The following is a 25,849-nucleotide window of genomic DNA, read 5'->3' as shown; positions in this document are numbered from 1 at the left end:
CAGCGATATGGGCTTTCAATAATGACAAAGCAAAACTTTCTACAAGACAAAAGTGATACTGAACCGGTGCTTGGCGGCTGTGATGGTCTGGATGAGGGTGAACAAATTGAAATTGAATCCAGACAAGACAGAGGTACTCCTGGTCAGCTGTAAGGCCAAACAGGGCATAGGGTTACAGCCTCTGCTGGATGGGATTACATTTCCCCTGAAGACATAGGTTTGCAGCTTGGGAGTGATCCCGGACTCATTGCTGAGCCTGGAACCCCAGGTTTCAGAGGTGGACAGGGAAGCTTTTGGACAATTAGAACTTGTGCGACAGTTGCACCCGAACCATGGGAAGTCAGACTTGGCCACAGTGGTCCAAGCTCTGGTTACGTCCCACTCTACGTGAGGCTGCCTTTGAAGACTATTCGGAAGCTTCAAATGGTCCACTGGGTGGCAGCCAGGTTCCTAACTGGAGCGGCGCTCAGGGAGCATACAACTCCCTTGTTGTGTCAACTCCACTGGCTGCCAGTTTGCTACTGAACACAATTCAAAGTGCTGGCTTTAGCCTATAAAGCCCTAAATGGTTCTGGTCCAGTTTACCTGTCTGTACATATCTCCCTTTATGAGCCAGTTAGAGCATTAAGATTCGCCAGGGAGGTCCTGCTCTCGGCCCTGCCATCTTCACAAGTGCAACTGGTGGGAATGAGAGACAGGGCCTTCTCGGTGGTGGCTCCTCAGCTGTGGAATTCCCTCCCCAGCAAGATTAGATTGGCCCACTCCCTCCTGACATCCAGAAAACAGCTGAAAACCTCTCTATGCAAGCAAGCATTCCACAAATGAAGGCAATACTTAAGCAGTTTAAGGAATTCACGGGATTGATGCTATGGCTAAATGTTTAACATTTTACAGATCTGTTTGACAGTTTGTATAGTTTTAATGGTTTAAATTTATAGTTATGTTATTGTTTTAGTTGTACTGTATTGTTTTATATGATTGTGTGACATGGAATCTTTGCCATTTACTATGCTGGAAACCACTTTGAGCCCCCCCTAGGGTTGAGAAAAGCGGGATAGAAATACAATAAATAACAAAAAAAATACTGCCACAGCCTAATTAGTTTTTAGTTTATTTTTAAAATAAGCACAATATGCAAAGGGATTTTGTAGAACCTTTTGAGATTGAGAGAAAGAAATTACTACGTAAGTTTTGGATGCTGAGTCTACATCCTCCGAAAGTTAATGTTACAATTTTTCCATCAGTATCAGAGAGGCTACAAGATCCATTTGTGTATTCTAGACAAACATGGCTATGTCTTTAAATTAAGCACAATGGCACATATATATATATATTTAAAAAACCTGTATTTTCATAAGAATTGGTGATCAATAAAGCTTCAAGTTGTTGTATTCTCCAATGTGCCAGTGTTTGAGTTACTGTTCTGCATGCAATGACTCTATTCCTATACTTACCATTCTCATTCATTCATTCATTCATTCAAACTGTGTAGATGCAACAGCGCCCTGATAGATTCATACCTAAGGCATGCATGTAGCCCAACACACTGTTCACACAGTGGCCAATGAAAGATGGGAAACTCACAAGCAAAATAGCACCCTCTTGCCCACCTTGCTCAACAGCTAGTACCTTCTAGTAGGCATTCTAGTAGGAGACTGCAAAACCAAACCCACCACAGAAATAAACACGAGGGAAGGACCTACCCTGTAAGCAGCAGATCCCGCTGCGGAGGATCTGGAGCCTTGCTAGTACCTCCATCAATTGGCCATGGCTAGAAAAACAGAAGGTTTTTTTAAAGTACATACCATATGTAAAGTTATAAGTACATATGCAATGAGGAGATCCAGGAGGAGTGGGTTGGAGAGCAAGAAAGTATTAGAGACCAAATTTATACAGATTAGGCTTTGTTTGGATTAAGATTAGACATCACTTCTTAAGGTTTTACAAGCCAATTTCTTTTTGCAGAGGTTTAATATAAGGTCAGAGAGAATCCATTAACCTACATTTTTTTCTGTAAGCAGCAGCTGCTGCAGAAAGCTCGGGATATTTGAAAGCCCCGACTGTTGGAGCATTCTGAAACTATCCTATCCACAGATTTACTGTGAACTGGTTAGATTTCAAGATATCTAAAGCTGAGGTCACCAGGTGCATCCATTTACTGCTGGGGTGGAGTGTCCTTTGCCCCATAAATGGTAAAAGTGGGCAGTGGGTGCACTCAGACAAGCCTAAGGTCGGCCTGCAGCCCATGATTGGGGGATTCCCATAATTGATTTACAAGATGCAGATTCACAGAGTATTGGAAAAGAACAGGTGTGTAGATTTACAGGGATAGTGGCTGGAGATTAAAGGAGCAGAGGGAGGGGATTGGAAATAATTCAGGAGAAATCCAATCAATCCCCTGTCCTCACACTATAAGCCTCTCCCAGACCACTATCTCTTTGGGCATTCAGAAAAAAATACTACACAAGTTCAAGTAGTTTCCTTTATGTTGCCTGAGCACTAGGCAGAGGACTCTTTTACAACGAGAAATGTAATTCACAAAGGTTTTGCAGGAGTTTCTGCATTCCACCATAACATGCAACTTTTCTGCACATGAGCATCATTATCTCCCTACAAAGGGAAGCAGATTCTGCATTGAAGGGGTCTTACTTTCAAATATGTAGGATAGTGGAATAAGTTGATGCTGGGAAAACACTCTTTTGCACTCATACTCTTCTTTAAAAGCAGGAATAAAGAACAACCCACAGGAAATATGTTGCCAGACTTCAAGTGAAACGTAAAACAATGGAAAATAGCAAACCCCTTTTGAAATTAAGGGCTTCTGAGCCATAGAGTCACACTAGATGGCATAGACCAGTGGTTCTTCTCAGGTGTTTTGGCCTACAACTCCCAGAAATCCCAGCCAGTTTACTGGATAAATGATCTTAACAAGGAGCCCCCGGTAACACAGTGGGTTAAACCCCTGTGCTGGCAGGACTGAAGACCGACATGTCGCAGGTTCAAATCCAGGGAAAGGCGGATGAGCTCCCTCTATCAGCTCCAGCTGATTAGAGAAACCTCCCACAAGGATGATAAAAACATCAAATCATCCGGGCAACGTCCTTGCAGATGGCCAATTCTCTCACACCAGAAGCGACTTACAGTTTCTCAAGTCGCTCCTGACATGACAAAAATAAATAAATAAATAAATATCTTAACAGACGGGCCAAAACTAACAAAATGAAGTCTATTGAGAACAAATGCAAGATATTCCACTTAGGCAGAAAAAAATGAAATACAGAATGGGGGACACATGGTTCAAGTGGGATTTTGGCCTGCATAAATAGGAGTAGAGTGTCTAGATTCAGGGACGTCAAGCTACCCTTCTATTCTGCCTTGGTCAGACCACACCTGGAATACTGTGTCCTATTCTGGGAACCACAACTGAAGGGAGATGTTGACAAGCTGGAATGTGTCCAGAGGAGGGCAACTAAAATGATCAAGGGTCTGAAGAACAAGCCCTATGAGGAGCGATTTAAAAAGCTGGGCATGTTTAGCCTGCAAAAGAGAAGACTGAGAGGAGACATGATGATGGCCATGTATAAATATGTGAGGGGAAGTCATAGGGAGGAGGGAGCAAACTTGTTTTCTGCTGCCCTGGAGACTAGGACGTGGAACAATGGCTTCAAATTATAGGAAAGGAGATTCCACCTGAACATTAGGAAGAACTTCCTAACTATGAGAGCTGTTCAGCAGTGGAACTCTCTACCCCGAAGTGTGGTGGAGGCTCTTTCTATGGAGGCTTTTAAACAGAGACTGGATGACCATCTGTTGGAGGTGCTTTGAACACAATTGTCCTTCTTCTTGGTAGGGGTTGGACTGGATGGCCCATGAGGTGTCTTCCAACTCCATGATTTCTGGGAGTTGAAGGCCAAAACATTTAGGGACCCACAGGTAGAGAACCACTAACATAGACAATGAAACCAACGAGACTGGTCCAACAGATATGGGGATCTACTGCATCTTCTGCCTCTAATCTGGTTTGTGGAAGAGTTCAAAATCTAGTGAGGGGAAAGGTTTTTGTCATGTGATTAATTTGTTTCAAAAATATTTCTTCCCCATCGACATATGCAAACCATACCATATTAGAGAACTGGTTCTGTTTGTTCCCTGCACTGAGTATTCTTTCCCATAACTTGAGAGGAATATTGGAGACGTGATGAGAACATGTGATGGCTGAGCAGTGGAGGGATGCAAGATAAGGAGGTTGGATTGACGGCCAACCCGGAGACATCAGGTCTATGACTACCAGCTCTTCTTCCGCCAACACCACCATTGCAGATGGCTCATCAAACTCTACAAGAAAACACATGTAAATAGGGAACCATTATTTCTTGGAAGAGGACTCTAGGCAACGGAGATAATGTAATCATATATTAAAACATGACAAGTGGCAAGGTTAATCTAAGCTCCAATCCACTAGGAGCAGGTTGAACAGAGACAATGGTTCCCTGGCACACTACACATATTATAACACTAGTTAAGACCTTAGCTTCATGAGGGTAATAAGCTTAGACAGTTTATCAAATCTTTCTGGATCCCAGCCAGCATCACACTACATTCCAATAACTCTTTCCACCATTCATATGATTATCCATTCATCTTGGCCTGGGGCAACATCTCTCCTTCTGCCTTGGTCCCCCAACAACCATTGTTAAAACTCAGATTCTCACCTCATCACCATACCCACAAGTTTTGTATTTCCTTGGCTATTCACATGCAATGTCTATAAAATCTATTCCTACGCACTTCATGCATCTGATTAAGTAGATTTAGTCTACAAAAGCTTACGCTTTGCTCACTTCATCTCAAAGGTGCTGCAAGATCCATTTGCATTAACCTAGACTATTGATTCAAGCATATCAGGATCCAGCTATGAATTAGAGAACGTCATGTGCCATGAGCACTGTATTTGGCTAAGCCGGGGAGAGGTTAACGCAGCCTTTCCCAACTGTGTCTCTCTGTGCAGTAACTCTCATTTTCTTCAGCCAAGACTGCCATGCAGGCATTTAAATAAACCTGCATAAGATATATTTCTATATTTTTAATTTTTAAAAAAAATTGACAGAAAGGCATTATGTAATATTTTAATTAATAAATAAGGACCTAGAAAGGGCATGCTATCTAGCAACTCCATTGATCTTTAGTGTTATTAACACATGTCTTCAAGTTGAGTGTGACACTAGGCGACCCTATAGGTCAGGGGTGCTGTGGCACAATTTATTCAGTGGAGGTGTGACTTCCTCTGTGGCTGTAAGAGTGTGACTTCCCCAAGATCAGCCAGCAGGTTTCCAGTGCTAAGCAGGGATTCAAATCCTGGTTTCCTGGTGTCATTGTCCAGCACTCAAACCATTATACCATGCTACTTTTTAAAGTGTTCTGGTAACCTCAAGTTTAAATACTGTTGTTGGCAATATGGGTCTTCTGGTATTTACTGGGAGAAGTGCAAGTTTGATACTCTTTGTCTAGCTTGCAAGCACACTTTTTAAAGACAAGGCAAATGGACCTCATGTCTGACCTTTCACCAATCCCAAGAAGTCCCTTCTGCCCACAAGACACTGTCCTTAAATAATTTCTTCATCTGAAAAAATGGAAAAAATAGAGACATTTTCACACCTTCCCACCAAAGGGCCATACCACTGGACAAGTGCCTGGCTGTCTCTCAGGGTCCTTTGCAAGTTCTACATGATGTTTCCTAAAATCTGCATATGTTAGCACTGGATTTGAACCCAGACATCTATAACTGTGTTGCCCAAGTTCATTACAAGGTGCTATTATCATCTGGTTGTTTTCTTTCAGTTTGAATTTTTAATTGTTTGTAAACTGCTCTAGGAAATTGTTGAAATACAGCATGTAATCTCTTCTATAAAGAAACTAACAACAAAGTATATCCAAAACTAGACAATACAATTTGGTGCTTTTATCCAAGTCCTTACTATTATGCTTAATAGAGGCCTATGTACAGGTCTCATCAAGATTATCTGCATAGTAAAAAAAAGTGGTGCCAAGTGGCCTGAAGAGTCTTGCAAATCTAATTATTGATGCAAGGGTCTTTCACGTGCAGTTTGTAAAAGCCCTCCTAGTGATGGACTGCATTGTGCCTACTTGGCACCGATCCAGTTAGTACTACTTTAGATCATTTCTAGGAACACAGGCCAATCCAGTAAACTAAGCTGCTTAAAATGTAGTTGTGTTGCTGGTTCTGAGAATTGTTGATCTGTTTAAGAACAAGAATTTCATTACAACTTGGAAGCTGCTTCTCCACGGCCTCACCCTCACTTCCCCTTGTTTCTGGAATGAACAATGCATGTGTGAACAATGCATCTGAATTCAGCAAAATGTTCTTATCATTATGATATCATTAAAATTATTATTGTTAAAATTTAAATAAAATTCAACCAACTTAAATATCTATTACTACTACTAGTACTACATCTACAACCAATTCTAAATATGGGTTGCTGTGAGTCTTCCAGGCTGGATGGCCATGTCCAGAAGCATTCTCTCCTGACATTTCAGTCTCATCTATAACAGATATCCACAGAGGTTGTAAGGTCAGAAACTAGGCAATTAGGGCTTATATAGGAGGAAGAACTCTTTTCTATTGGAGGAAAGTGTGAATGTTGCAATTGACCAGGTTGATTAGCACTGAATAGCCTTGCAGCGTCAAAGCCTGGCTGCTTCCTGCCTGATTTTAGAGTTTTTTAAAATACTGGTAGACAGATTTTGTTCATTTTTATGGTTTCCTCCTTTCTATTGAAATTGTCCATGTGCTTGTGGACTTCAATGGCTTCTCGGTGTAGTCTGACATGGTGATTGTGAGAGTGGTCCAGCATTTCTGTGTTTTCAAATAAGATTCTGAATGTCTTTGTGGAGCTTATTTCCAAAAGGTACCAAAGCCACCTAAACAAATTTTGCAGGAATCGAAAACAATCAAGTTGGGAATATGCATTTTTTTGCTATAAAATGCAATTGTCCAAACCCTGTACCAAAGTGATTTGATATTTTTGATCTGTAGACAATATTCTACTCCTTGTCAACAATGTGCTGCTACCTATAGCTCATTTTTTGATTTGGTACCTTTTGGAAACAAACTCCACAGTTTTAAGGCCAGTCATGGTTAGAAATGGGTAAAAGTTAGCCAGCAAGCTACTGCCTGCACTGAATTATTGTGTATTGTTCCCAGCCTGTTATCTCCAAAAACATTCTTCTTTTGAAAACTCACCTCTAAAATCTGCTTCATGTTCAACCGTATCTATATTTATAATTTTATAATATCATATGTTACATGATAAAAATATATAAAAAGAAAAACTGGGGTATGAAGCTTATATTGTCTGTAATATTCTGTTTTTAAAAGTGCAGATGGAATATCATGCTCATAAAAGAAATAAAATGCCCCTTTCAAGATTTATGCACATATCTACCATGGCAGGCATAGGGGAAGTATGACAAATGTTATTTATCCTTGTAACTCATATGATTAGTAGGAGCTGATGTGGTGCAATGAGTTAAACCCTTGTGCCGGCTGAACTGCTGACCTGAAGTTTGGTTCAAATCCACGAGATGGGGTGAGCTCCCATCTGTCAGTGCCAGCTTCCCATGTGAGGACATGAGAGAAGCCTCCCACAGGAAGGTAAAACATCTGGACATCCCCTGAGCAACGTCCCTGCAGATGGCCAATTCTCTCACACCAGAAGTGACTTGCAGTTTTTCAAGTCGCCTCTGATGTGATTAAAAATATATATGATCAATAGACTAGATCTTCAATATATAGGCCTTAATGATATCAAAGTCACACTGAAAACAGAGAAACCTTTTTTATAACGAAGGTGGCCTTTCACTTTTCTAAATTACTGGCATACTGTGTCCTGTAAATAAAGATCCTGAAGGCCCCAGTTGGCTCAGAAGAAGATACTTACATGTTGTGTAAGAATGGCACTCACATGTAAAGTGTCCTTTTCTAAGCTACTTTAAAGAAGCAAGGGATAAAGACAGATGTCCTAATTATGGGGGAGGAAGAAAGGGAAAGCTGGAAATGTATATTCACACACACTCTTGATAATCAGAATAACACAAGGCATTTTTGAACTTGTCCCCTAATTATACAACATATTTTTATCCGGCAACCCCAAGTGGTCATAGCCTGGACATCTAAAGAAAGAAGCAGAAGAGCAGCTTCCCAACACCCAAATAGCAATTACATAAGCATTACTCATTAATGTAAGTGGATTTGGGAAGCAATGAGTGACCCACTCTCACACTCTGCCGAACAAACCAAGGAGCAGGCGAGGTGAGCTGAGGCCAAGTCCCATTAGGCTTACACAGTTGGTTACAAGGAACCCGGTCTGCCACAGAAACCTCAGATGACTGTTGAACAACTTCCTGGACTGCGCACACAAGAGCAATAGCTTCCTTTCTTCAGTTCCTGTTTGATTGTTATGCACATGGCCAGTCCTATCAGCTGATGGGCTCAGAAAAATGCCTAGGATCCTGCACATTCAGAAGTAAACTCCGTGTGCCCTGCCATTTTCAGCAGGCTTCCAAATGGCCACAAGGGAAAATGAGCCGAAAAGAGATCTCAATTGTTGATAGCCTGCTGTGCGAGCATCTCCCCCTGGGCACAAGAAGGTAACACAGAGTTTACTGTTTCTTCTGTCTGGCAGCAGCTGAGACAAGAGGAGACATGGGTAAGAAAGAGACAAAGGAAAGCTTGGGGTTTTGTACAGAGCTGCCTTGTCCAAACAGAAAACAAAAAACATTCAATGTTTGCGCATATTTGAACCATATTGCAAATTGACACCCACAGGATGAATGCACTGGCCCTTTTCACCTTTTAAGTACCTTTTATCAGCATATGAGCGCTAACACCCCTTGTGCAAGGAGAACACAGATGGTGCTTTTCTCATCAGCAGTGGTTTTGTTTATAAAACTCAATGTTCCAGACAGTAATTAGGGACAGCATTGCTAATGCAAGTTATGAAGAGACCCTAAGCTCTATGAAACCAAATCTGATTTGAATTGAAAGTTTCAATTAGAGTTTAAGGTTATAATTGCCATTTAGCTTCTCTATAGTTATATGAAAACACTTTATGTTATGAGTTCAGAGATTGGATCCTGTGAATGCAAAAATCCTTCTCCATTAGTATGCAAAAAATTACCAGCATGCAAGGTAGTATACCTCAATTGTTACCTGAAGCTCGGCAATAATAACGTTAATATCTGGCATTTTAAAGCATGAGTAACATTCCCAATGTATTCCCTTAGAACTGATGCAGTCATTTCCAGCCTCTGAGACTCTTCTACATACCTGCAAATGGATCTGCATTAGCAATGACAAAGAAATCTATCACTCGTGATGTGAAGTCAAAGGCCGTCTGCCGATTACCATGAACAACTGAAATACTATGCCTGTCTCCGTAACTTGCCCGTGGCATCCCTCCTTGGAATATAATATACGGAAGCCTAAAACAAAACAATTAAGAAAAAGTTTAAGGGGAAAATACTAAACTCTGTGGATTGGCCACTAAGAGGATACAGGATGGTGCAAATTTCTTCTTCTACTTCTGGGGGGGCTTCCTTGTCTGGGAGCATAAAGATCAACCTCTGTCCCTGAAAATGTCCATGGTTTTCTACAGGCAGTGAGACCAGAATAGGATTTTCTATGGGAAAATATTGATCTGTAGGATTATAGCTTACATCCCCTAAAAAAGGCCCTCTGTGCTGAATCTTACATAATTATTTACTAGTTCCTCATCCTGAGTTCAGTGGGAGAGGACAAAATGTTCCTTTAAAAAAAGAGTATCCTCCAGTCCTTGCCATTGTGAGCCAGAAGGGTTTTAAATATAGCAATACAGATTTCTGTACCTGGGTAAATACGACTGTTCTACATAATACTTGCCCCAACTTAAAACTTTAAGAATAACTGTAGGTCTTAAAACATCTCAGCAATTCTAGACACTGAGTAATTGTCCTTCAGATACATGTATAAATATGCAACACCACTTTTATTCTTTTCAAGCACTAATTGGACTGGGGTCCTGATCTCTAGGACATCCAGCCCATGTGCCATTCCCAACTTTCAAAGCCAAAGAGAACAGAAGGGGCTTCTTTATGGTGGCATCCAAACCGTGGAGTCTTCCATTCTGCATGATCACTTGGCACCATCTCCATTATCCTTTTTGACACCTGGATAAATCTCTTGTGTTTGGAGGATCCTTTCATTTGAGATGTGCTGTCATATCTTTAATTAGTATTTTGTTGGCTGTGCCTACAGCTTTTAAATGTAATTTCATTTTGATGTAAAGGCCCACTGGCCTAAAACAATTCAATTGCAAGCCACCTTGGGAAGGAGACTGTGCTAAAATATGGCATTTTAAATCACTGCAGTTCTGAATGGATCAAAAAAGACACAGCAACATCTAAGCTTCTAATAATTTTGTTGAGCAGTCCGATGGGTTGCTGCAAAGTTCAAGTTATTTTGATGCCAGGGAATCCAGGCAGCATGACAGCTGGCGGCAGATTTTTTAGCAAGCAGCAGCACTTGTTACCAAAGGGTTAGTCTAGAAGCTCTGGAGAATGGGGAGCATTGTATTATCTGCCAAAGTACCTACCCGTTCTTCGTTGTTTGCCAGTATATCTTGGAGATAGCCTTGCAAGGAAAAGGACCTAGATGAACAAATTTGGAAAGAAGATACATTTCAAGCACAGGCTTATATCAGTAGAGAATTCACATGTCATTGTTTGCTTTTTATCAATAGATGTGAGACAACAAAAGCAAAAACATCTTCACTTTCCTCTCATCTACATTTTTCACAAAAGAACATGACATTAACTATGGAAACCCTGGAATCAGAAACAGCCTGCTTGTATCAGGGGAACCTTGGCCCTGAGGACTGTTGTTGGATTCCAGCTCCCATAAGCTGTAACCAGCATGATCAATGGTCAGGATTGGTGGTTGCTGCACCTTAACAACAGCCGATTACAGCTCTGAAGTTTGAAAACCAGTTCTGCTTTACCAGGTTATTATTCATCAAATGCTTCCAATTTGCTGCACCCTTTCAGGGCACTATTGGGTGTATCAAGATTTTAAATAAGCCCAACACGTCATACATTTTTTTATATCTGGTATACAAATATGCCCATGCAGTAACTTGGTGTTTGATAATTTCCTTGCTTTTTGCATCTTTAGCTTCAAGTGAGCTTCTTATGGCAAGCAAGCAGAATTTCCTTTGTGGTTCCAAAGATTTCACAGCCTCACTCCAAATATGTATCAATTCACATTCAATATGGAGGACCAGCTATCTGCATACTGACCATAAGGCACTTTGCTTTCCAGGGGCTCAGGACGCCTATCATCACTTGAAACTGGCCACTGAGTATAACTTCCATCACTGTGACAGCTGATGATCTGATGACCGTTCCTCTGCCAAAAGAGGTTTTCTAGTTGCTAGGAAGAAGAAATAACAAGGTCCATGATAAATTTATTATTTATTTTTTACTATATTTACATACCACCTTTCTCACTCAAGGCGGGAGGGGGGGGGGACACAACTTGAGGCAGTTTACAATATATTAATGGCAAACATTCAGTGCCAACATACACAGAGAAAGGAAAAAATGTAATAAGTGAACACTAACATATAACTATAAATTAAAATCATTAAAACCATTAAACATAAGACATAAACAACATTTAAACATTAAGACAAAGCATTAAAACATCACAGTATAATATTAAAATCACATGATCCAAAAATTGTGTAACACATATTTTGATTCATTAAGAAGAAACACCATGCCATGAGATGCTAGAATACAATAAATATTCATTGTTGAAAGAATACAACCCTTTCTTTCTTTTCTTTTGAATCCTTATCAAAAGATCTTGGAAGCCTGAAGTGTATTAAAATGCTTACTTGGATGATCTCAACCACAGATGACTACTCTGTCTGGGCTACTGAACTAAGAGAAGGAATGCTGACTCAGATCTGTATCTCCCTTTTAAGCTAATGTAAGTCTGAACTGATCATGCATTCAGTATTTAAAATGCATATGTGGTGAAGCCCCATTGTGCATAAATCAGTTGCAGGCTGCCTTTCAAGCCTATTCTTCCCTACTGCCAAAAAGCAAGGATGTATGTCTGGCCCACAAAAGCTTATGCTATAATAAATCTGTTAGTGTTTAAAGAGATAAATGAGGTACTTGTTCTTCCCAGCAACAACTGTGTGCAAATCAACTTGTCACAGTATTCAGTGTTCTGAATACAAACAGGAAGGGCTGTAAAAAGGTGTCAGAGAGTGAGGTAGCGGTGGTTGTATCTCATGGCTCAGGGAAATAAAAACACAACAAAAAAAGCTACATTGGCAGTATCTGATGGCATGCCTTTGCATCTTTGGACCCATTCCCTCTTACCCCAATAGCCTTACAGAAACTTGTTTTCCTTCATTAATTCCAAACTGCAAGGCTTCCCATTCCATGAATGTAATTTTTGCCTGAAAAGTCCCACAAAGACATTCTGAATAGGCAAGCTGCAAGTGGGGAAACACTTAGTGATCCGTCTCTCTCAATCCCCAATATGGCTTCTCTATTTCTCTAAGAGAGAAGCAGGACTCTGTGACTGTGTGGAACACATAACACAAGTTAAGCTGCTGACCTCCCTGATCCCTTTTTCCATAGATGCAGGAATTTCCATCCCCAGTCCAGAGCCACTAGAATGTACCAGATACCTGACTGCCAAGGAAATGATGTGTTGCTTTGTTATTTATCAAGTCCCAGAGTACAATGAGGCCTCTGCTGTATCCGATTAAGATCTGGTTGGGGTTCCGTGGATGTTCCCGTAAGGCTTCTACTAATTCGAGTGACCGTCTGTTTCGATAATCTTCTGGCACACTGCAAGAAAATGAATGGAAATATAAAAATGAAATCCACTTTATCATGATGCTTCTCTGAGCCAAAAGATTAAGCAAAATATGAAAAGAAAAAAACTGTTGAAATCCTGCAAGCAAACTATTTTCTTTGACCAGACAACAATACAGAAAAACTAGTCATATGCTGCTGTCCAAGACTCAACCACATGGTGCTCATTGCCACCTTTTCATATATGCCATTATAGCTCTGGTGGCAATTTAAGAGGGTACCTTTCCCCAAAACTGGAGCATTTCACAAGGATGGGAAATCTGTGGTTCTCTAATGATGCAGAACTATCTCCCATCAGCAGCCGCCAGTATGGCTAATGATCAAGAATGGTAACAACTGCAGTCCAGTAACAACTGGAGAACAGAGCTCCCAGCCCCATTCTACATGCAGGCAATAAGCAGGAACCATATGCTGAAACAGTTACAAAATAATAACCACAATACACTATGGTGTGTGGGCAAACCATATACTCTCAAAATCAGAGGAAGGCAGAGATCAAGCCCCCTCTGAACCAACTTTCCAAGAACACCCTGTAATAGGGTGGGTTTAGGGTCACTATAAATTAGAAACAATTTGAAGATACACACAATAACATGGTCTGCATATTTCAAAACAATTAACAAAATTAACCTGAATTGCCAACACCACTGCTGCTACATCTACAAAAAAAGTACCTTGTTATATTGGTAAGGATAAATCTTCAATATGTTTCCAGATAAACAGGTCTTTAAGCCCATCTGGGTTCCCCTCCCCGTGCACAAAATCCAAAATTATGACCCTGGAGGGGTATAGTTTGCAGGGCTAGTATCTAAGATAAGGGAGCATCTTCATCCACACAGGTCAACCAGCCTGAGAGACTGGGATTAAGGTTGGCTACAGTAACAATATTACAGGTCACATAGATGGCTTTCTGATTGTTCATTGTATACAAACGTTAAGTCGTGCACACATTTCTTTAAAATATTATGTAAAATTAATTTCAGGCTATATGTATAAGGTATATATGTAATATAAATAAATTTTGTGTTTAGACATGGGTTTTATCTTCAAGATCTCATTATGAAAATGTTATATTTTAAAATCTGAAAGATTCGAATATGGAAGGAAAACACTTCTGGTTCCAAGAATTTCAAATAATGGAAACTCAATCTGCATTACTTCATGTGAATGTGGAAAACAACTACTCCCAACAGTACTTCAATTCTGGAGAAGAATGACTTCGAGTTTACAGGATCTACTAAAGAAACAATAGCAACTAGGATTCTATAAATCATCAAGGGATCTAGCAATAGATTCCATTTTATTTTTTTAACTGCTTCTAGTTTATGCATTCACCATCACAACCAAGAGTCCTTCCACAGACTGCCTAACTCCAATTGTCTGTGTTTACCATTGCAGTACAACTTCTGGACAGATAGTCTGGTCTTCCAGCACTCTGAAAGATGGAATCTCCACCACAAAGACATTGCCGCTCTCCGTGCCAAGGTACAGAAGCTCCTGTGAGGAATGTGCAAGGATCGCAGTCACCTGGGTGGCACTTGGAGGGGATCTGTACATGGAGGATGAAGGGGAAATCTTAAAAGGTTAAATATTCAAGAACTATGGAGGTTGAAGTCTGAAATACTGAGAACACCAAAGGTTTCCTATTTTATAGTAAACATTATATAGCTTCATAGCCTATATTGGTCAGCAAGTCACTTTTAGCATCCAAAATCCCCATAAATCACAATGGCTGCATTCTTTTACTATAACTTGGCAGCCCATTCAAACTATATCCAAGAACACTATTACCTCTAAGTCAAGGCTCAGTCAGAAAACAACTGTTTCAACAACAAAAAAGATCAGATTTTTTTCAACATCCCCATCTCAGTTAAAAAACACAACAGGCTATCAAAATCATTTATCATTTTATGAAATCTTAAACAAATTTGAAAGGTAAAAAATACTGCATAAAGACTGAGCTTCTAAGCCTGCCTTTGTCCCAATTACCCAGGAGGTCCTCGGAGCGTGAAGTGCCTTTCCTCCTGAAGCTCAGATAAACTGCTGTTGGACTGCTTCAGGGCCCATAAGTGCAAGCTGTTGTCATCCAGCAGTGTCACTAAACGGCACTGAAAAATATGGATTGAATAAGTAGTCTTTGGCACATCATTAAAGTGTAATAATATTTCAAGAATCATATTCCTGAACAATCAAACTTGTTACACCACAATACAAGGACCATCTAAAATAAATTCCACGAAAAAAGCTCTAGCCTTTTCTTCAGAGTTTAGCCAATATCTTGTTCCATTAAAAGAGACAGTGATTCATTCTGTTTTCTCCCATCTGAATTTGATTTTTTTCCTGATAAGTTCCTCTGTTAAGAAGGAGTATTTCCTTCGTTTTGCTAGGGTTTGTTGTGTGACCTCTTTCATAATTGTTATTTTCTGGTCTTTATAATATAATGATTTTTTAACGTTTTCTTTTAAAATCTCATCTCTTGTACTTTTTCTACAGAAGGTCACTACCACGTCTCTTGCAGTGTTTTTTTTTTTTTTTTTTTTTTTTGCGTAACCCATTGGTACTCTGTAGACTCTGTCCACGTCTTGGCCAATAATTTCTGTTCCTACATCTAACAGCCCTGCTAATAAATCAATTAGAATTTGCTTAACATTTTCATTCTTCGATTCTGCCAAGTTTCTCATCCTTAATTGATACTCCAGTTCTCTGTTTTCCAAAAGCTCTATTTGGTGCTGAGTTTTTTGAGTTAGGTTTTCCATTTTGTTAATCCGGTGTTAAGAGGCTAGCTCAAAAGAGGACCACAGGAAGGTCTTTCAAAGTTCTATTAGATATTCCCATAACATCTTGATGGATCAATCAGACAATGAGGCTTTAACCAAGTCATTCCTTTCCTCAATTTCACTTCTTCTATCTGTTTTTGGAAAAGCTAATTTATATAATGGAAGGGACTAGAGCAGTGGTTCCCAACCTATGGGTCCCAAGGTGTTTTGGCCGACAACTCTCAGAAATCCCAGCCAGTTTACCAGCTGTTAGGATTTCTGGGAGTTGAAGGCCAAAACATCTGGGGACCCACAGGTTGAGAACCACTGGTCTAGAGAGTTAGAAAGCTTGTACATATCATTCTGTCTTTCTGGTTTGCCAAATAAAGGTATACTACAAGATAGATTTTGGACTTTGTCTTATGATTGATATGCATTCAAAAACAGACAGGGACACTATAGGAAGTGGGATAGGAAACAGTGTGGTATAGTGGTTTGATGGAGGGAAGACCAATTTAGGCATAAAAACCCATAGAATGCTTGTAAAAGCTTTAGAGGAAGGTAACCAGTTCTGGCCCAGTTTACCTGTCCAAATGTATCTCCTCCTATGAACCATCTCAGAGTTTAAGATCACCTGGGGAGGCCCTGCTCTCAGTCCCACCTTCCTCGCAGGCGCAATTGACGGGAGAGACAGGGCATTCTCAGTGGTGGCCCCCTAGCTGTGGAATTTCCTCCCCATGGACATCAGATCAGCCCCCTCCATCTTGACCTTCCGTAAGAAAGTAAAAACCTGGCTTTGTGACCAAGTGTTTGGAGAACTTGAGAAATGGAAAGATTTGGAATTGATATGCACTGACTATCTGGAACGGTCGGACTGCGTTTAATGGATCATGTGATTAACTCTTAATGTATTGTTTTATATGTTTTACACTGGTTTAATATATTTTATAACTCTTTATATATTTGTAATTGCACGTATTCTATGACTTCATATGGTTGCCTACATGTAAGTTGCCTTGAGTCCCCTCTGGGGTAGAGAAAGGTGAGATAGAAATGCCTCAAATAAATAAATAAATAATGCCGAATCTCTTCTAAATATATGTTGAAAAATGGTTATGATGGGGTCATCATTTGTCAAAATCAACTAGGAAGGAACGCCAACAATAACAACAATATAAAACATCCAGGAGAAAGGGTATTTATTGAAGAAATGGCTACAAGGCCCTTAATCAAAGTGTTTGAAGCAATGTATATCAAAGATGAATCAAAATATCAAAACATGAAAAAAGCTTTCCAAAGCCTGGTCTGAGTTCTGACAAATAACAGATCTTAAAATCTGTCTTTTTTCACACCCATCTGAATGTATATGTACTTACAGTGGGGTTTTTTTTTTTTTTGTCTTTTAAAGGGAACTTTTTAACTTTGACTAAACCAATTAACTGATATAGTATGTATCAAGTCAGCTGTAGGATACTCTCAAGCTACTGCAATATCTAATTAAGATGCTGATGTTCTAATATAGGCATTCTCAAACTATGGCCCTCCAGCTGTTTGGGCCTCCAACTCCCAGAAGCCCTAACGAGCTTGTTCAATTGTCAGGAATTCTGGGAGTTGAAGGCCCAAACAGCTGGAAGGCCACAGTTTGAGGATGTATGTTCTAATACATATGCTTCTGTCTCCTAAACTCTTTCTAAACTGCAATGGCATAAATTTCTAACCTCCATGGTCACATATCATACAATTATCAATTCAACTGAGTTGAGTTGGATTTTCTTCTTATTTCATGTCACACAAGTGAGTGAACTAAGGAAAGGCATGCTCATTTTGGGCTTCTTCGCAATGTCTTGCTTAATATAATCACTAAACAGTTAAAAAATCCGATGCGATGAAGTTTCTGATCAAGGACTGGCAATCACAGACAACGAAATTGGATTATGATTTTAAATTAAGAGATGCATTGGTCTGTATTGGTGGCCCAATACTGTGTATTGTATATGTATGTGTTTTATATTTTTAATCGGAATATTGTTGTTTTAAATGTTGTAAACCGCAATGAGTCGCCGATTTAGGCTGAGATATTAGCGGTATACAAGTGTACTTAAGAAGCATTGCTAACAACAAGGCAGCAGGAGATGATGGGATCCCAGCTGAACTGTTTAAAATCTTAAAAGATGATGCTGTCAAGGTGATGCATGCCATTTGCCAGCAAATATGGAAAACACAAGAATGGCCATCAGACTGGAAAAAATCAACTTATATCCCCATACCAAAAAAGGGAAATGCGAAAGACTGCTCAAACTTCCGTACACTGGCCCTTATTTCTCATGCCAGTAAGGTAATGCTCAAGATCCTGCAAGGAAGACTCCAGCAATACATGGAGCGAGAGTTGCCAGATGTTCAAGCTGGGTTTAGAAAAGGCAGAGGAACGAGAGACCAGATTGCCAATATCCGCTGGATAATGGAGAAAGGCAGGGAGTTTCAGAAAAACATCTACTTCTGCTTCATTGACTATTCTAAAGCCTTTGACTGTGTGGATCATAATAAATTGTGGCAAGTTCTTGGTGGGATGGGCATCCCAAGCCACCTTGTCTCTCTCCTGAGGAATCTGTACAAGGACCAAGTAGCAACAGTCAGAACTGACCACGGAACAACAGACTGGTTCAAGATTGGGAAAGGCGTACGGCAAGGCTGCATACTCTCACCCAACCTTTTTAACTTGTATGCAGAACACATCATGCAATGTGCGGGGCTGGATGAATGCAAAGCTGGGGTGAAAATTGCTGGAAGAAACATTAACAACCTCAGATATGCAGATGACACCACTCTGATGGCCGAAAGCGAGGAGGAGCTGAGGAGCCTTCTAATCAAGGTGAAAGAAGAAAGCGCAAAAGCCGGGTTGCAGCTAAACGTCAAAAAAACCAAGATTATGGCAACAAGAATGATTGACAACTGGAAAATAGAGGGAGAAACCGTGGAGGCCATGACAGACTTTGTATTTCTAGGTGCAAAGATTACTGCAGATGCAGACTGTAGCCAGGAAATCAGAAGACGCTTACTTCTTGGGAGGAGAGCAATGTCCAGTCTCGATAAAATAGTGAAGAGTAGAGACATCAGACTGGCAACAAAGATCCGCCTAGTCAAAGCCATGGTATTCCCTGTAGTAACCTACGGATGTGAGAGCTGGACCTTAGGGAAGGCTGAGCGAAGGAAGATCGATGCTTTTGAGCTGTGGTGTTGGAGGAAAGTGCTGAGAGTGCCTTGGATGGCGAGAAGATCCAACCAGTCCATCCTCCAGGAAATAAAGCCCAACTGCTCACTGGAGGGAAAGATACTAGAGACAAAGTTGAAGTACTTTGGCCACATCATGAGGAGACAGGAAAGCCTAGAGAAGACAATTATGCTGGGGAAAGTGGAAGGCAAAAGGAAGAGGGGCCGACCAAGGGCAAGATGGATGGATGGCATCCTTGAAGTGACTGGACTGACCTTGAGGGAGCTGGGGGTGGTAACGGCCGACAGGGAGCTCTGGCGTAGGCTGGTCCATGAGGTCACGAAGAGTCGGAGACAACTGAACGAATGAACAACAACAACAAGTGTACTAATAAATAAATAAATAAAATAAAATAAAAAAGGTCTCACTCCATTTTCTGTTAAATTTAACTGACTGTGATCCAAACATATACCTATTCCTTTCTGAATTACTGATTTTATACCTGTGAGTTCAACTTGGCTTAATTTGTCATCATTTCAGCAAAGGAGATTTCTCCACCCTGTTTGGAATTACGTGGTGTGTTCAGATACTCTCCTCTTCCCGTGCATTTTTTACATCTGACTTCATTCTAAAAGGAGTGGTGCCCCAGAATATTTGTGACAAGCCCAACCCTGACCAATATTAAGGTAGTCAAAATCAACCTGCTGAACCACACCCAGAAGAACAGGCAATTTTTCCCATGGGTATTTCAACACTTTGTTGTCACTCCCTACTTCAAACATTTTCTTCTTGCCTGATCCACAAACTTTTTCCTTCCTTACATTTTAGAGATAAAGCCTTTCCTGCTAAATCATGCCACAGTTTTGCTTCTTTTTTTACTTCCTGAAAAAAGCCACTGGCAAACCCTTTCATGTAGGTCCATTGGATAATTATACTGGGATTTGATATTCAACGATGTGTGGAATCAATTTCTGGAAGAGACAACATGCTCAGCTCTAGGCAAAGGGCAACTTCAACTCACGTTTTATGTCAAACTACAGAAGGTCTCTTTTTGTAAACAGAGAGTCGCTTGTACAGAGAAAATAATATGTATGTTTGTTGAGCAGCAAATATGCAGACTAAAGCCCCATCTACAATGCAATAGACAATTCAGATTATCTGCTTTGAACTCGGTTATATTAGTCTACACTGCCCTATAATCCATTTCAAAGCAGGTAATCTAGATTTTATATTGCACTGTAGGTGAGGCCTAAGTAAAGTGAATCTTGGTTAGTGCTTCAATAGAAGTCCATCCATGAATACTCAATGATGACAGCTATATTTCAGAGGAAGAACCAAGGAAGATCACCCCTGAGGACTTCTTCTATAAGAAAACCTTCTAAAATTTATTAATTTGCCATAAATCAACAGGCAACTTGAAGATAAATATACAGAGGAAGACACTGAGCAGCTACTGCTGTATACTGTATATGCCAGATCTGAGGACTTGACACTGCATTTACCATTCAACTACTTATATAGGTTTTCACTTGTCACTGAGATTATCCACACAGGATAGATACTACTCATATGGGATAAAGTTTCCTTTAGAATAGTAAGAAGTTGTGTGGCCACCAGCTATATGAAAAAGGAGCAAGAAAATAAGCAAATGGTGACAGAGCAGCATTCCTGAAAGATATGCAGATTACAGATCTGGAAGGCTGCAAAAGAGCTTTCAGAAGAGCATATCAATTGCTGCATAAATTCAGACTCCACCCTTCAAAACTATATGATCCATTAGCCTTGAAAGCACCCTTTCATGAATGGCTGTTTTCAGGTTACAGCTATGATATTCCATCACTTCACCTTTTTTTCTCAAGTTGGAAGGACAAGACAGCCATCTAGATTTATACTTACGTTGTTAGCTCTAGTAGAAATAGTACTAAGAGGGAACAGTAAAAGGGCTCTAGAATGCAGGATCTGCATCAATCTGGCTACCAAAGGATCTGAGGAAGCTCATGAAACTGGACACATCTCCCTATCTAAAAGAGCAAGAGGCAACAGTGGAGCTGGGCCCAAACCAATATTGAATATACCTGAGACAAATATTGAATATACCTGAGACAAAGGTTTTGGGTAGAATTAACAGGGGCTCTCCTAGATAAAGAACACAGATGGGTACTCAGAGATACAAATCAGATCAAGGTTAAAAGCAAGACATAAAACAGATGTTCTTACCTATTCCCCGACATCAGTATATTTATTGTGTTTTACATTTAGACTAGTGACAAAGTCCATGTCATCAGCCAATAAAATCTTAGCTATCTGTATGTAAAATATAGAATGAATTACACAAATTCGACTCACCTGGCCAGGAATGAAATGTATTTGCATAACAGTGTTGGTTTCTTCATGTAAGCCCATGAACTCCACCCCTGGAGCACCATAGCTGAATGACTAGTTGAGGTCAATAGTATTTAAGAGAACACTGGGAGATTTGGGGGAGGGGGGTATGCTAATAGCAAATTGCCCTAGAATTAGGCTGATGTCACTACAGAAAATTGAGATGAGCAGGTTGTCTGAAAACCTTTTGTGAAATGGGGCAGCAGACGGTTTTACTACCCACACATCTACCTGCTCTTCATTTAAATACTTGGAGAGCATGTTTTCCCCACTTCCATGTGCTTGTGCAGCACTTTCAAAGTAGAGCAAGATGAGATGGTGGAAGGCTGTGCATCCTCAGAGTGACTTCTCAAAGCAGTAATTCCCGTTTGATCCACAACGCAGGGAATAGATGCCTCACGCTTCGTCTGCAAGAGCCTTCTTGAAGGAAAACTTTGCTGGAGGCTGCCATGCAATGGACTCAGGGTCTATTTTCCAGAGATGGAATAAGAGTCCCTGTTCATCCAACCTGGGCACTACGTCTATACTTTTTTGGCTTACTACCAGGGAATATGAGCTGTATTCTGTAAGATTTAACAGTGATTACACAGCCCAACAACAATTCTCGGTGTCTTGATTTTTATACCTATTTGAGATGCTGACTCAAAAAATTGCATTGGACACACCCCATTAGCTGTAGTTTTTTTTAGATACAGTTATCATCATTTTCAATGGGTGAACAGATGGCAACTGGTATATGACATATGTGTTGTCGAAGGCTTTCATGGCCAGAATCACTGGGTTTTCTGTGAGTTTTCTGGGCTTTATGGCCATGTTCCAGAAGCACTTTCTCTTGACCATTTTGCCCACATCTATGGCAGATGTCTGCTATAGATGTGGGCAAAACATCGGGAGAGACTGTTTCTGCATTAGGGCCATAGAGCCCAGAATACTCACAGCAACCCGGTATATGACATATGTTCTGTATCTCAAAAACTAAAGCTGATATGGGAAACTGCTGCCATTTTTGGAATCAGCAGGTCACATAGACACTGGTCTAACATTTAAGGCATCAAAATGTGTGTTAACCAGTGTTATTTATATCCCATTCTTCAGCCATGAAAGCACTCAGAATTTTTAATTCAATAGTTACTCACCCTCAGGTTTACAAACTAATTAAGGTATGACACAAAAAGAAAAGGGAACGGCAGTCCAGCAGATGAAGTCTCATCCTCTCCCTCTGAGACCAGGGCACTTGGAATGGCAATGGTGGCCCTTTCAGCTACTTCCAGGTATAGACATGATGGAGCTGTGGCTGCTTTGGGCTCTTTACGGGTCTGAGCTGCATGCTATTTTGGGGTCTAGATGAAAGGGAGAAGGCTACTTTGGAGACTAGATTGAAGAGAGGAGCCTTCAAAGTACTCAGTGTGTGTGTGTGTGTCCAGTATTTTAGGGTTATCAACAAAGAATAGCCAAATATTTATTTAAGACTCAAATTTCAGATGACATACAGTGGGTTGTGCTAAAAAGGAATCTTTCCTCTGTGCCAGGATATTTAAACCAGACTTGGCATGCAGAAGATAAAGCCTTTTATCTGCAAGTACCTCTTTCTACTAGACTAGATTAGCTTGAGTCACTTCTATAACAGTTTCAGTACATTTCTCTTCACATGATACAATAGAGCGTTAACATAATGTCAACTGATCAGATTTCCTCATGTTCAAATTTTGGCTCCACAACACATCAACTAGGCTGCTTAACAGATAGCAAGCAGCCGGCCAATGTTTATCTGTTCTACTCTTGTCTCCCTGCCATCTGAAAGCTTTCTATCTCTCCTCCCTAATACCTCAATCTTCAATATTGAGTCTAATTAACCCTGTTTTGGGCATTTGTCCTCAGAAGATTCGAATCATGCTCCTCAGTTAGGTAAACTTCTCAGGTAATTTAGAAGCTTGTGTGATCAAGTGAGGCCAGAATGCCCGGATGGGACTTTTATTATTGTTCGCATTACTGATGTAACTTTACCAGGGTGAGCAACTTGTATCCCTACCCAGATGTAACTCTCATGTGCCAAAGGTGAAAGACAACAGGAGTCCCATAACTTTTTGCCATGGGCACATTAAGGATTTTAAGATTTTATATGGTTTATTTTTAATACCATTAAATTTCATTCTATTTTAAATGTTTGAATATTTTTAGGTTTTAAAATGTATTGCATTGGTTTTTACGGTGAGCCACTTTAAGTCTCTTTTGTAGAGAAAGAAACATAATAAACATAGTAATAGTAGTAGTAGTAGTAGTAGTAATAATAATAATAATAATAATAATATCAGTGTCACAGTTTTTCCTGCCCTATGCCCTTGGGGAAAGAAGAAAGGACTAGCCAACAGGTGACCCCTGCTCTTACCTATGTACTCCCTAGTGCCTTCTTTTCAACTTTCCCCTTCCCTACCCCCGGAAAAGGAAGGAACCTGGGTGTGCAAAGTAGCCAAAATCAATCCAAGATTTAACAGAGTTTAAGCAAGTTTTATGCTATGCAAGAAGAGTTGCATTACATTTCTGGGTATCGTATCTTTGATCAGCTTTCTTAAGGCATAGTTTAGATAGTTGGAAGAAACAGATTACATTCCAAAGATGCTTTGAAACCAACAACTCACTAGGGAAACACAACAAAAAATCTAGATACTCACTAACTAAAAATTGTTTCTTGCAACTTACAGGGAATTAGACCTTCTGTTTTCTGATTTTCCCATGGCTAAGAGAGAGAGGTGTCTACCCCTTTGGAGATCAGCCTCTGACAGTCTTCTCATACTGATGGTCAGCATCCCAAAGACACACATACCAAGAACAAATGTAGTAAAACTCTTCTACCCCTGATTTCCAAAGGCTCAAAATATTTTCGCATCCTTAAATCCATATGAATCCTGATCGGCAGGGGCCTGATCTTACATAGCTCTCTGCCACCTTATGTGAAAAATTAGCCCATTACTAGCTGGATGTTTACAGCCACTAGATAATGTATGAGTGCATTTTATTGCATGAATGCATTATCACAGTTGCCTAGCCCTCTGCTCCATAGATGCTATGCACATCACTACCGATTTGACCTACCTGTCATTGCTGAAAGGCATTACGCAGTTCCCGAACCAAATAAAAGGATACAGTTTGATGGCTCCCGACCGAGTTCCAATAGCCATAAGATGAAGGAAAGAGCTGTAGCCCAGGGCGCTAGGCTGATGTGGAAAGCCATGTTCAACCGTCTGGGGGAAACACAAAGAAACAAAGCATTGGCTACGCGAGATAAAGCAAGCACTATGGTGTAGAGCAAAGCAAACAAAAGTAATGTATTTCTCATAATATGCACATATCCTTGGTTGGGATTTTTTTTTTTTTTTTGTCGTGTCAGGATTAAGTAAATCAAGATAAACTACTCTCTCTGGGCCCTTCCTAACAGGCCCTATATCCCAGGATTTGATCCCAGATTTTCTGTTTATTCCAGATTATCTGGCAATGCAGACTCATATAAACCTGAGATCATATCCTGGGATATAAGGCCTGCCTGGAAGGACCCTTTGATGAAGTCTGATAGAACTAGAGGAGTTTTCAGTAATTTTTACTCCACAGCTGAATACTGCTACTTTGAAAAGTATTTTGCAAACAAATGTTTAAACCCCTTTGGAAAATGTGAAATTTAATACAATCTTTCCCCCAGACAGCCGCTACAGCTTGGGCCTGAGTAGATCAGTCTTCAAATGCTTGACAATACTCCCTGATCTCTCCTTTTCACTTTGTGCCTTGCAGCAAGCAATAAATCACACACTGCCAAGAAAGTCACAGTATCTTGCATCTCTGTGAACACAGACAGATGTAAGAAGTTACTGCTGTGGAGGCATAACCTATAGATGCCTTGAACACAATCTACATAGCCAGTTACACCTAGGGCTTTCCAGATAGGCCCTATATCCCAGGATCTAATCCCTGGTTTTCTGCTTGAAACCGGAGTATATGAGTCTGCACTGCCAGATAATCTGGGATAAACAGAAAACCTGGGGTCAGATCTTGGGATATAGGGCCTGTCTGGAAGAGCCTATAGTCTCACCAGGGCTTAGAAACATTGAAGGTTTTGCTCCAAGCTCCCAGAATTCCCCAGACCATTTCCATTCTGTTATCTGGACTGCATCATTTCAGAAATGCAAGCAAATATGTTCTCAGGACCAACACATGAACACATCGCTTTAGGAGGAAAGATAGTATGTTCTATCTTGATCAGAAGCTTTTTGGGAGTCTTTCTCTCAGGAACCAGACTTACAAATAAACAGAAGCTGCTGGCTCTCTGAATAGTGCTGAACAACCTTTGCATCTACTTGTACCCTCTATGGTCCAAAGCAGTGATTTCCAACCCTTGGTTCTCCAGGTGTTTTGGACTTCAGCTCCCACAATTTCTAACAGCTGGTAAGCTCGCTGGGATTTCTGGGAGTTGAAGTCCAAAACAACTGGGGGACCAAAGGTTGGACACCACTGGTCTAAAGTACTATCAGTCCAGCTGCCAAAAACTCTTTAACAAGAA

At 40.4% G+C, this 25,849-nt stretch overlaps 1 protein-coding gene across 4 annotated transcripts in view; it reads right to left on the bottom strand.

Annotated features, from left to right (window-relative positions):
• LLGL2 (LLGL scribble cell polarity complex component 2) overlaps positions 1–25,849 on the bottom strand; it is a 78,199-nt gene that overhangs the window by 20,161 nt on the left and 32,189 nt on the right. For all 4 annotated transcript variants that reach the window (XM_060764683.2, XM_067463788.1, XM_067463785.1 and 1 more), the window contains exons 3-12: positions 24,445–24,542; positions 21,268–21,349; positions 14,947–15,065; positions 14,348–14,506; positions 12,768–12,930; positions 11,356–11,488; positions 10,653–10,707; positions 9,350–9,504; positions 4,121–4,335; positions 1,704–1,771 (exon numbers count right to left, since the gene is read on the bottom strand). In XM_060764683.2, the coding sequence (XP_060620666.2) occupies positions 1,704–1,771; positions 4,121–4,335; positions 9,350–9,504; positions 10,653–10,707; positions 11,356–11,488; positions 12,768–12,930; positions 14,348–14,506; positions 14,947–15,065; positions 21,268–21,349; positions 24,445–24,542 (1,247 nt within the window). The remainder of the gene's footprint in view (positions 1–1,703; positions 1,772–4,120; positions 4,336–9,349; positions 9,505–10,652; positions 10,708–11,355; positions 11,489–12,767; positions 12,931–14,347; positions 14,507–14,946; positions 15,066–21,267; positions 21,350–24,444; positions 24,543–25,849) is intronic.

The sequence above is a fragment of the Anolis sagrei genome, chromosome 2, assembly GCF_037176765.1.
Source record: "Anolis sagrei isolate rAnoSag1 chromosome 2, rAnoSag1.mat, whole genome shotgun sequence".
NCBI classification, from domain to species: Eukaryota; Metazoa; Chordata; class Lepidosauria; order Squamata; family Dactyloidae; genus Anolis; species Anolis sagrei.
Note: the sequence above shows the minus strand (reverse complement) of the source record. Positions and strands in the feature narration are given on the sequence as shown.